Source organism: Gekko japonicus, unplaced genomic scaffold, assembly GCF_001447785.1.
Source record: "Gekko japonicus isolate JY-2015 unplaced genomic scaffold, Gekko_japonicus_V1.1 scaffold669, whole genome shotgun sequence".
Taxonomy (NCBI): domain Eukaryota; kingdom Metazoa; phylum Chordata; class Lepidosauria; order Squamata; family Gekkonidae; genus Gekko; species Gekko japonicus.
Genome location: NW_015167073.1, coordinates 786,388 through 798,969, shown reverse-complemented (window position 1 = coordinate 798,969; position 12,582 = coordinate 786,388). Strand labels below are relative to the sequence as shown.

The 12,582-nt window shown below is 50.3% G+C and overlaps 1 protein-coding gene across 1 annotated transcript; it reads left to right on the top strand.

The window, feature by feature from the left end:
• Positions 1-7,527: 7,527 nt before the first annotated feature.
• Positions 7,528-10,981, top strand: NOP10 (NOP10 ribonucleoprotein). The gene is made up of 2 exons (XM_015412757.1): positions 7,528-7,685; positions 10,516-10,981. The coding sequence occupies exons 1-2, from the start codon at positions 7,632-7,634 to the stop codon at positions 10,654-10,656; spliced, it is 195 nt and encodes a 64-aa protein (XP_015268243.1). The 5' UTR covers positions 7,528-7,631; the 3' UTR covers positions 10,657-10,981.
• Positions 10,982-12,582: the final 1,601 nt, after the last annotated feature.

Sequence of the window (12,582 nt, the reverse complement as noted above, 5' to 3'; positions counted from 1 at the left end):
TGTCCGCACTAGGTTCAGCATCATTCCTGAGCGAACACAAAAGTGTGTGAGCTGGAGGCTAAAGAACTGTGAGCTAGCTCACACTCACTCAGCTTAGCGGGAACACTGGTGCCACCCCGGTTTGCCCCTCTCACCTTACAAACAAATTCTTCGTCGCTGCACAGCTGATCAATATACTGTAGTAAGCCGGGGTCCGGAAATATCCCATCCTCCTGGTCTCGGGGGTCCCTGCATCCCCCCTGCTCCTTCTTCTCGTCCTCTTCCTCCTCCCAGCTCGTGTTCAGGCCTTCCATGATCTCAGCGTACTGGTGCACCGCCTCGGCGGGGATTTCCCTGGGCGCTCCCGGGGTGGAAGTGCTGGGGGGGCGCCGCTGGCGACGGCGGGGCTGGCGGCTCTTGGAGGCTGACTTCTTGGGGATGTAAACTTAGACGGAACAAAGAGACACCGGAGTGAACCCAAAAGGGAGGCTGCCCTGCCGTACCCAGGTGGATCGGAACGGTGCGTTCCTCTCCTCATTGGCGGACCGGGTGACTCACGACACGGGACAAAGCAGCGTGACTGCAGGGATGCCTTTGTCCTCAACCAATGCTCGGGCTCCCCACAATGCCCCCTCTGAGCTGTGGAGTCTTGTGGGCAAAAATGCTGCTTGGCGAGCGACTGGCTTTAAAGTGGCGAGCGAGCGACGGGGGCAAAAATCTGTGAGCCGGAGGCTAAAAAACTGTGAGCTGGCTCACACTAAGTCAGCTTAGAGGGAACACTGGTTCCCAACCTCCGCGTGGGTCCTGGAGATTTCCCAGAATTAGAACTCGGTCTCCAGATGACAGAGATTGGTTCCCCTGGAGAAAATGGCTGTTTTGGAGGACGGCGGGTATGGCATTCTACCCTGATGAGATCCCTCCCTCCCCCAAACCCTTCCCTGGCCCAGGATCTCAGTGGGGTAGAATACTATAGAATCCACCCTTCCGTGTAGCCATTTCCTCCAGGGAAGGGATCTCTGTAGACTGGGGATCAGTAGGGATTCTAGGCCTCACGTGTAGGCCGGCAGCAATCCTCTGACCACCTAGAGGGGTCACTGCCACAGGAAGTGGTGGTGGCTACAAGCATGGACGGCTTCAAAAGGGAATTAGATAAGCCTATGGAGCAGAGGTCCATCAGTGGCTACTAGTCACAAGTAGGGCTGCCAAGTGGGGGCGGGTGGCGGGTAAACCCCCGCTTCGGAGGCCTGATTTCCGACGCCGCGGAATCGGGCCCCGGGGGGAACTCCACTCCTCGAAGCGCAGTGTGGCTCTATAGTTTTCCCTCCGACGATCGGGGCCACGCCTTCAACGTGATCGACGTCGCACGTCACTTCTGGTGACGTGCTGGCAGCGCGCGCGCATCGAGGAACGGCTCCCGGAGTCCGGCGAGGCTCCCCTGCTGGTAAGAGAATCAGACTTGGCAACCCTAGTCACAAGGTATAGATAGGGGGTCAACAGTGGGAGGGCTTCTCGTCTCCTGGCCCCACTGCTGGACCTCCTGATGGCGCCTGGTGTTTTTGGCCACCGTGTGACAGAGTGTTGGACTGGATGGGCTTTTGGCCTGATCCAACCTTGGCTTCTCTTATGTTCTTATATGAACTCTAGGTCTGGTGCAAGGGATGCTCTGTCTTCTTGGTGCTTGGGTGGGTGGTCAACAGTGGGAGGGCTTCTCGTCTCCTGGCCCCACTGGTGGACCTCCTGATGGCACTGGTATTTCTGGCCACGGTGTGATACAGAGTGTTGGACTGGATGGGCCTTTGGCCTGATCCAACATTGGCGTCTCTTTATTTCTTACAGTTGCGGTGTGAGGATTCAGTGCTTTTCCCTTCGGCCATGGGGAACGATCAGAAGGCCTTACCTTGCTGTTGGCCAGACTCAGCGGCAGGGGAGGGGGTCAGCTTGGTGGGTTTGGGGACGGGGGCCTGGAACTGGGAACAGCCAGCCAAGAGCTTCATCTTCTGGATCTGCTGCTCTTCTTCAGCCTCAAACTCCATGAACCTGAGAGAGGAGGGGAGGGGTTACGGAAGGCATGGAGAGACTATGGCCTCCTCCACCACCACCCAACCAGACGCCGACGCCGGGGCCTGTCGGAACGATACCAAAACGGCACATGGCCCCTTCTCACTTTTCCGCCATCTCGTAGAAGATCATGCGCTCAAAGTTGCTGCTGTGTTCCCATTCCTGAATCGCGCGGGGGACCCCCTCCTCCAGGGTCATGTCAGGACGCAGACGGGCCAGTGAGCGGAGGACGGGGCTGAAGAGGCGAAAAGAGCATCACGTTTCGAGGCGGCAGAATGTCTCGGATTCTGAAACGGACCTTCCCCAGGAGCGTCCCTCCCTAAGCCTCCCTCTGGACTAATGCCCCTCGACCACCATGACTCCCAAACGGCTCCAAAACAAGAGCCTCGTTTGCTCGCTTTCCTGGTGTCGCAGGGCAGCATGGGTCAGTGGTTACAGCCAGGGCTCTTTTTGTAGAAAACGCCCAGCGGGAACTCATTAGCATAACAGGCCACACCCAACAGCAGGAACTCATTAGCATAATAGGCCACACCCCTGAGAGCACAGCTCATTAGCACATTAGGCCGCACCCCCAAGTTACCAGAAGTGTGGTTATCCAGCCACACCCACCTTTTGCTTGTTATTCTGTTGACCTTGTTTGTTGTCAAAACCCAGGGCCTTTTTTTGTAGCAGGGACTCCTTTGCATGTTAGGCCACACACCCCTAATGTAGCCAATCCTAATGAGTCTCTGCTGTTGGGTGTGGCCTGTTATGCTAATGAGTTCCTGCTGGGCGTGGCCACCTTGGGAGCCAGCCAGAACTCCGTTCCTGTGCGTTCCTGCCCCAAAATAGCCCTGGTTACAGCACTCTGACTTAGAATAAAATCACCAGACTCAAGCGGATGGTACCATTCCAGGTTCGCGGGCATGACCGAATGCTCCCTGTGGCGGGGGGGAGGGGAACCTCCCTGCACATAGAAATCTGGCCCCCCATTGCAAAAGGCTCAGGCTACTTTGAGGGGTTGTTTTTCTACGTGCAGGATTCCGTGTTTCTTTTTTCAAAATAGAGATTCCGAGAGAGTAGCATTCTAGCATGTGCACGCCCCCATACACACCTGGCGCCTGCGGTGGTACGATCCTGGAAAAGCCTTACCAATACCACTCGATTCTTCTGCTTGCATCAGGTGGCTCATAGATTGGAATGCCCGCCCCGTCATAACATAACGGCCAGTTTTTCCTTACAAGTTTTCCATCAGGGAGGGGCTGTGGCTCAGGGGTAGAGCCTCTGCTCGGCATGCAGAAGTGTCCCGGTTCAACCCCCAGCATCTCCACTTTAAAAGGACCAGGCAGTTGGTGAGGTGAAAGACCTCTGCGTGAGACCCTGGAGAGCGCCAGCCAGTCCGAGTAGACTGACCCCGACGGACCGGGGTCTGATTCAGTACAAGGCAGCTTCATGCCATCTGATGTTTCAGACTCCATGCCGGAAAAGACAAACATCCTCACCAATCCGTATTCTGTGTGGAGACCTTTGCCACCAACCCCTTCCCTGTCATCCTCTCAAGGTCAACGCCCTGCATTCAACCATTCAATACGCATTTTATCTGGACCTCTGTTTATAGTTCAATTTCATGCAGATTGCCAACTCTGGGTTGGGGGGAAACCTGGAGGTTTTGGGGGAGCAAGCCTGGGGTGGATGGGGTTTGGGGAGAGGTGGGAACTCAGCTGGGTATAATTCCATACAGCTGATACTCACTCTCTCTCTCGAGGAGCCATTTTCTCCAAGAGAACTGATCTCTGGAGATCAGGGGCCATTCCAGGAGGCCCTCCAGGTCCCACCTAGATGTTGGCAACCCTGCTCCTGTCCCTTTCTCCTGCCTTGCAGCCTGCATCTCCCAGACCCGTAGCCAGGATTTTTTTAAATTTTGGGGGTATAAATATAAGACTAAATAAATGTCAGGGGGCACCCCACACACAACCCTGCACACACACACACCCCAAGTGAACACCACAAATAAAATTAAAAAATAGAACTGGGGGGGTGGATAGGAAGTTGGGGGGGCTCAGCAGTAAATCAGGGGGCCATGCCCCGAGAGGCCCCACTGTAGCTACGGACCTGGTGTCTTCTAGACTCTCCCTGTTACCTCCACTCGGCCCTTGTCTCCCAAGCTATGCTCTTTACCACTGTGATCCTCACATGAAGAAACAGGCGAGCGCCTCGGCATCAGGCGTGGCCGGAAAGTGGCGCCTGGCCAAGGCCTTGTAGCGCTGCCAACGCCGGTAATTCTCGTAAACCCCTTTGGAGGTGCAGGCAAAGGAGGTGTCGCTGGGAGGCGGAGCTCGGGCTGGCGGAACGGTCTCCGGCGCTCTCGGTTTCCTACCCCCCAGATCCTCCACAGCTTTCGTCACCAGCACAGTGTGGACGCCGGGCCCCGAAGGCCCATCTCGGCGAGGGGTGGCCCACCCCAGTGGCATCCCAGTAAGGAAAAATGTCTGAGTACGGGGCACTTCCTCAGTGCCCCCCAACACGGGCCCTTCTCTTTTTAGCTTGATGATCAACTTGCTACCTGGGGCGTCGGCCGAGGTGACTAGCAGGGCGGCCCCTGGGAAGGCAGGCAGGAGGAGGGAGGGGGCTGTGGGGGGGCAGGAAGGAGGGCCGGGGCCCAGGACATGGGCTTGGGTGGTCATGGCCCCAAAGGGGCACGAGACCGCTGTTCAGAGAAACAGCAGTCCCCTCTCTGCGCCCCACGAAGTCCAGTGAGGTGGGCCTTCGCGGAAAGAAAGACGGGAAGTGGCGTCACAATGTTGTCGTTTGGTTTCCAAGAAGATCCTGCATTGTCGATTGAGCGGTAAGTCAGTGGGAAGGTTGAGTGAGAACAGTTCCGGAATGTAGATGTCTCGTAGGTTCTGAGGAGGGCGTCGAGATTCTACCCTTTCCCCCGTCCTGCACGACAAAGTCTCTGAGCTGTTTCCTGAATATCCACACATACCGTTCGAGTCAACGGGCAGCAGGGTGAGAGCTCATTCTTGCTCCTTCCCCGACCCCAGGAGTGGGGAGGTGCTCTACCCCTTTGTGGTGGGACCGCCAACTAGAGCTCCCAACTTTCCAACTGGCCCCAGCAGCTTCTGGGCCTGGAACAGTAACTTCATCTGGAGAGTTTAGCAAGTGGGAACACTCGTCTCCATGCAATCGAAACTATCACCCAATGATGACCAAGTTGCTGTTTTAAAAGCACCAGAGCTAGGCTTGCCAACCTCTAGGTGGTGCCTGGAGATCTCTGGGAATTACAACTGATCTCTGGACGACACAGATTGCTTCTCCTAGAGGAAATGGCTGCTCTGGAGGGTCAACTGTATGGCATTCTATCCTGCTGAGGCCCGTCTCCTTCCCAGACCTCACGTTCCACCACAGATCTCCAGGGGTTTTCCAACCTGGAGTTGGCAAACCTAACCCAAGCTAATCCAACTCATTTTTCCCCCCTGATGATTTGGCGGTCCCAATTCCCAACTAACTAGCTGTTGGGCTACTCATGGGAACAAGGGGCTTGCTAGCATCAGAACACCTCAGAGATACAAACCTCTTCTGACCCCCTTCCTACCCAAATGATGCCAGTGGTCACATGCGCCCACGGACCAATCTAGCCCCAAATAAAATGGCAAGGCTTTGGCTACAGTGATGGTTTGTGAGGTGTGCTTGACGCGTGGTGTCTGCTCTGACATCAAGCTGTTGATGAAGGAGCAGTGTTACCACAACTAAGGTCAACAAGCCCCAAGGTTGAAAACGCAAACCAGCCCGGAGCTGTTTAACTGTCATGGCTTCCAGCACGGAACTTTGGGAGACGCAGCCTTGTCAAAGTAATGAGAATTCTTTACGAGGCGTATCCTAAGAACGGATCTCCCAGATTGGAATTTTGATGGAATTATATTTTAGGTTGTTTTTGCTGGTTTTAAATTGTACGTTGGTTTTAAGACTTTATGTAAGCCGCCCTGAGCTGCTTCGGCGGGAGGGCGGGTTAGAAGTTTAACAGATAAATAAAATAAAAATCCCATATTGTGAGAGAAGTGTCTGACCTTGGAGTTGTGTGCGTTTGCGCTGGTTTGCTTCGCCATATAGCCCATGGTTGTGCAGAGACCAGAGATCCGAGGGAGAAAAAATTCACAGGCACTTGAATCTCTAGCAATCTGATGTATGCAATTAGATATATTGCCAAGCAGTTAAGATATTTTACAGCCCCCAAATTTAATACTGGTACCTTGAAACTGTACTTTTATTTTTTTCCCCAACCCAGACAAAGGCTGTCAACGTTTGGGCATAACTTATGCATTTACTTCATTTATTATACCCCACTTTTCTATTCTACGATGTATGCAATTAGATATATTGCCAAGCAATTAAGATATTTTACGGCCCCCAAATTTGATACTGGTAACTTGAAACTGTACTTTACTTTTTTCCCCCCCAACCCAGACAAAGGCTGTCAAGGTTTGGGCACTTTTCTGTTCTATCCTCCTCACCGTGAGGCAGGTGAGGCTGAGTGTGTTATGCGTGTCTAGCCCACGGCCACCCAGCAAGCCTCCATGACAGAGTGGAGATCTGAAACTGAGTCTCCCAGATTCCTAGTCCAGCAGTACTCTAAATAAAACACCATAAAATAAAACTGAGCGGTTGGGTTCGAACGGATAAAAGGAAGTCCTATCAGTGGCTATTAGCTACAAGGTATAGCTAGGGACTCTGGGGCAAGTGATGCTCTGTCTTCTTGGTGCTTGGGGGGGGGGTCAACAGGGGGAGGGCTTCTAGGGTCCTGGCCCCCCTGCTGGACCTTCTGATGGCACTGGTATTTTTGGCCATTGTGTGACAGAGTGTTGGACTGGATGGGCCTTTGGCCTGATCCAACATTGCCATCTCTTATGTTCTTATGTACCACTCTAGGGGGGACTAATCTTCGTTGTTGGAGATCAGTTGTAATTCCAAGAGTTCTCCAAGCCGCACTGGGAGGTTGGCAGCCCTAGACCTGTCATGCAAGACTTTGGAAGGGACACTCCAAGGGGTCTCCATCTCTGCCATCAAAAATAAAGCAAGAACACAGCTTCAACCTTTCTTTGTTTCCGAATCCTGCATTTAAATTAAAAAGTAATAAAAAAGCTGCCCGGTTGCTTTAGCGATATCCGGATATGTTATCTTTTTTTTAGAAATGTTATGGGCCGTCTTTCCAGACGTATGTTCGAGGCGGCGGCTAACTGCAAAGAAGATGACCCCTGCCATGCCTGTAAACCAAATAGATGTCTTCCCAGCTGCGACCCATAGCAGGAGATGAAGAGACTACAATTCCCAGAATGCATTGGCCAGTTCTGGCTACACCTCCGAGAGCCGCGCTGGGACTGGAACGGTCCCGGCAAGCGCGCCACGAGCGTTGGAGAGGGCTGACTTCATTTCCCAGAATGCGTTGGGGAAATGCGTCTTTTCTTTGAGTTCACTCATTGGAGGATTTAGAGACTGAGTTTCCCAGGAAGCACAGGGGGTTGCTGGACACGTGTTTTGCCTGGACGCGGGTGCGCGATTGTCGTAAGAAGCTGATCTACGTCGTCGGCTGGGAAATCAAAGAAGGCTGAATCTCTATCATGTTCCTGCAGTACTACCTCAATGAGCAGGGAGACAGGGTCTACACGCTCAAGGTGAGAAACTTACCCCCCCAAAGCTTTATAACTGGATACTCAGGTGTTTGGCTTCCCCTCCCCCGGCATCCCCAAAATCCCAGGTGCTACAGAGCTGATTTGCCTCTGTCTTCCCCGGTTTGTAAAAGTCTAAAAAGGTAAAGGTTCCCTTGCTCGAAAGCCAGTCGAGTCCGACTCTAGGGTTGCGGTGCTCATCTCCGTTTCCAAGCCGAAGAGCCAGCGCTGTCCGAAGACGTTTCCGTGGTCATGTGGCCGGCATGACTAAACACCAAGGCGCACGGAACGCTGTTCCCTTCCCACCGAAGTGGTACCTATTTATCTCCTTGCAATTTCTTGCTTTTGAACTGCTAGGTTGGCAGGAGCTGGAACTAGAGACGGGAGCTCACTCCATCATGCGGCACCCGGGTCTCGAACTGCTGAACTACTGACCTTTCACAGCCTGCAGTTCAGCGTCTTAACCACTTGAGCCACCGCAGCTCCTTTGTAAAAGTCTAGTTGCAGGTATTTGGCATCCCAGTGGGATCTTTGTATGGAACTAGTCACCTTGTGATCATTCCCGTCCCTTTCTTTTTCTTAAATCGGTTTAAGATGCGTTTCTAGCCCTCCATAGGAGCTGTGGTGGCTCAAGTGGTTAAGACGCTGAACTGCAGGCTGTGAAAGGTCAGTAGTTCAGCAGTTCGAGACCCGAGTGCGCCACATGATGGAGTGAGTTCCCGTCTCTAGTTCCAGCTCCTGCCAACCTAGCGGTTCGAAAGCAAGAAATTGCATGTAGATAAATAGGTACCACTTCGGTGGGAAGGTAACTGCGTTCCATGCACCTTGGTGTTTAGTCATGCCGGCCACATGACCACGGAAACGTCTTCGGACAGCTCTGGCTCTTCGGCTTGGAAACGGAGGTGAGCACCGCAAGTCTAGAGTCGGATTCGACTGGCTTTCGAGTAAGGGAACCTTTACCTTTTACTAGCTCTCCTGCGCCAGAGCCCCATGGTGGAAAAGGATGGGAAAGGTTCTAAAGGACGTGGCGTGTTGGGTTCCCTTCAGTTTCCTCCTACGGCCGTGATCTGTTTTTCGATTTAGAGCCTTTCTGTAAGGCTTGGGTAATAATAGATTCAAAATACGCAAAGTATTTTTAAAGAGGTGTTTAATATGCTAGGAATGTAACAGACAATACTATGTGCTAATTCTGGTGTTCTCAAATCTAGTGGTGTGGGGGGAGACACCTGCTTTCTGAAAGGTGATTCTCTAAGGTCTGGTGGTTGTAAAGTAAGTACCAAGAATGACTCTTGTTATAGTGTTTGTGGGTGTGCATATCTTTCTGTCATGTTACAGTAAAAATGGGCCTGCTGTGAATGTTTATAATTCAACATATCTTATGGCTGGCTTCAGGAAACAAACAGACAACTGCTCACCAGATAAGAGTCTTGATTTTGGAAACGTTGACTTGCAGTTATTGGGTCTGCGTGTATTGGTCGGGTGGCCACAGGTGAAATGGGTGTGTTACCGGCACTATGGCCCACTAAGCAAATCACTGTGATCTGTGCACCTTGTGATTTGTGCAGCTTTGGACTGTAAGAAATGGCTGATCTTTGCTTCCCTGACTTTTCTTTGAATTAAGCCAATGCTTCGGCTCCTGTCCATGTATCTGTTCTCCCACAGGGAGGGAATCCGATACTCTTGTCAGAAGGTAGTGTAACCTAGGGTGGGAATGATCCATTTATTTACTCAAAACATTTATTAGCCGCCTTGTTTCCATAATATGGATAAAATACATAAAGTACATTTAAAAAAAAAAAACAACCCAGAATTTAAAATCACAATTTAGGATTGCTGGTAAATTAATCAAATGCAGTCCTAAATAAAGCTGTCTTCGACTGCTTCCTAAAGATCAAAAGTGAGGGGGCCAGATTAGAGATGTGAAGGCCTGGGAAAAACCCGTTTTTTCCCGTTTTTTTCCTGAAGCCTTTTTTTTTTTTTACGAAAAACTGGAAAAATTGATTATGGAACATTTTATTTTAACATGATGAATAAAATATTTTAAGACAATATATATATGGTATCAGATTGATCTAATTTTTGTGCACTGAGGACAAGCAAGTCCTAGGTTACAAACTGAACTCTCCAATGCAAGAACAAGATGCATTTCTTCCTTTAGGAGGTGCTATTGTCAGAAGAAAATAATAAGGTTTCAGTTTTGTTTTTGCATGTGGGTGGGTATTCTGTTTGTAATAATTGTTTGGATATACTATATTTTTAATATGCTAGTTGTGATAATTTCATGTCAAGTAAAAATGTCCATAGTCGTATTTTATGTTCCTAAAGTAACAGAATGACTTTCAATCTGGAAAAGACAAAAGAAATGCTAATGTAGCATTTTTTTCAATTTTTCCAAAAATTTCCATTTCCCCCTGAAAAAGCCTGGAAAAAAACTGGTTTTTTTCCCGAACTTCAAAATTTCCGGAAATTTTACATCTCTAGGCCAGATGCACTTCACGGGGGAGGTTGTTCCATGATCATGGGGCTGCCACTGAAAAGGTCCTGTCTCGTGTACCCACCAAACAAGCTTCTTTGATTGATGGGACAGTCAGGAGGGCTTTTTCTTGTGATCTTAATTCCCGGGCAGGAACTGACAAGAGTGTACCCAGTTTATAGTAGAGATTGCTGTGAAATACAAATGAGGGGGTGCTTTTTCTAGATATACTGAAGACCTAAAAAGTTTTGATGGAAACCATAGAACTGTGACTTCCAGTGTGGCGCTTCTAGGAGTGGGATAAGCCCTGTCTGGACTGCTTTGGCTCACAAATTATCCCGTCTTCTTCTCCGTGCCATGCAGAAAGTAGACCCCTCTGGCCAGCCGACATGCTCCGCGCATCCTGCCCGCTTCTCGCCAGATGACAAGTACTCCCGCCACAGGGTCACCATCAAGAAACGCTTTGGCCTCCTGTTGACCCAGCAGCCTCGGCCAGTGGTCTAAGCCGTGTTCCTCGAGCACCTTCGGAAACTGCTGCGGCCCATCAAGATGAGGCCATCTTCTTCCAAAGTCGCCTTGAAGCCATGCGCGGCGGAGAACAGAGCCGCACCTCCCTTGTGTGGTCGGCTTCTTTGTTGGACTCAGGTTGCTTCTGGTGTATTTTGATTTGCTTTCGTTTTATTCTCTTTTTTTTGTCCTGTGGAACAAGGAAATGAAGTCAAAGAGGGTTTTTACAAAGAGGGTTTGAATGCCTTCCCGTTTGCCTGTTTGAAACCGGCTGTTTAATTTCTGGCTTCAAGTAAATAGAATGCTCTGTTATTTCATTCCACATTGTTTTGTATCTTTAGCTTTTTATGTAACGTTTTTAAAAGGTAGTGGTTCGAGCAAGGAGTCTTGGGTGACTGGTTTGGCTAAAGCATTTGGCACCGGGTGGGGTGCAACAGTGGGTCTCAAAGTATAATCAGGGGCTGGAGCACGTGTCTGTTTTTGGCACGGAGCAACAAGGAATGAGAACAGGGCAGTGTTGAGGGAATTCTGGGGGCCAGGTCCTTTTCCAGACAGGAAGGCCTGGCGTGATCTGGTCCACGGGGTCGCGAAGAGTCGGACTCGACTGTGCGACTGAACAACAACAACAAGGTCCTTTTCCTGGGACACCCCCCCCCCCCCAGTTCCCCTGAGTTCTTTTATTGGTTGGGTGGAGACTGGCAAGGGACTGAATCTAGTACAGAGAGAGGCAGTGGTTCGTAAACAAAGCTCCGTTTATTCCGTTATACACACTTAAGACAGAATAACACTTTGTGGCATTTCGATTTCAGTACTCAACATAGCAGTTCAGTATTCAGCATAGAATATTTCAACCCAATATTTAAAATAGTGCATTTGTATAAAACTCCGGCCAACCTAGCAGTTCGAAAGCAAGAAATTGCAAGTAGATAAATAGGGACCACTTCGGTGGGAAGGGAACAGCGTTCCGTGTGCCTTGGTGTTTAGTCTTGCCGGCCACATGACCACGGAAACGTCTTTGGACAGCGCTGGCTCTTCGGCTTTGAAACAGAGATGAGCGCCGCAACCCTAGAGTCGGATTTGACTTGCTTTCGAGCAAGGGAACCTTTACCTTTATAAAACTCAGAACATTCTGGACTAGCTACCACAGTCTCACATGGAACCGCTGCTGGCCAATTCCCCACCATTAGTAAACCAGAGAGATATCTCTTTCTTGGCCCTATAGCAGCAAATGTGCCTATTGACGTACTTATCACATAGGACTACCATGAATGCGACTCAGTGTACCAACCCGAAATCCTTCCCCTTTCTCTCTGTCTCTGGGGTCAGGAAGCTCACAGAAAATCAAGGAGAGTCAAGGAAGCTGGTTTCAGTTACCCTCTCCATTTTGATTCTGATAGTGACACCACTAAGTTCTGGAATGTATAAACATCCTCTAAGGCAGGGGTGGCCAAACTTGCTTAACGTAAGAGACACACAGAATAAATGTCAGATGTTTGAGAGCCGCAAGACATGAACGAATACCACACACACATTTTTATTGGAAAATATGCAAGTTTGCTTTTTATTAGCATTAAATGAGACTGCCAAAAATAAAAACAGAAGGGGTAAAAACAGATATTGATAATGATATTTGTTTGCTAATGATATTTATTCATCTAAGGGAGAGGGAGAGGGGTGGAAAGGAAAAGGAGAAGAGATTGGATTTATACCCCGCCCTTCACAACCCAAAGGTGCTTACAAACTCCTTTCCCTTCCCCTCCCCACAACAGACACCCTGTGAGGTGGGTGGGGCTGAGAGAGCTCTTGACAGAAACGGCTCTTTTTCAAGGACAGCTGTGCCAGAGCTTGTGACTGACCCAAGGTCACATCAGCAGGTGCAAGTGGAGGAGTGGGGAATCAAACCCGGCTCTCCCAGATTATAAT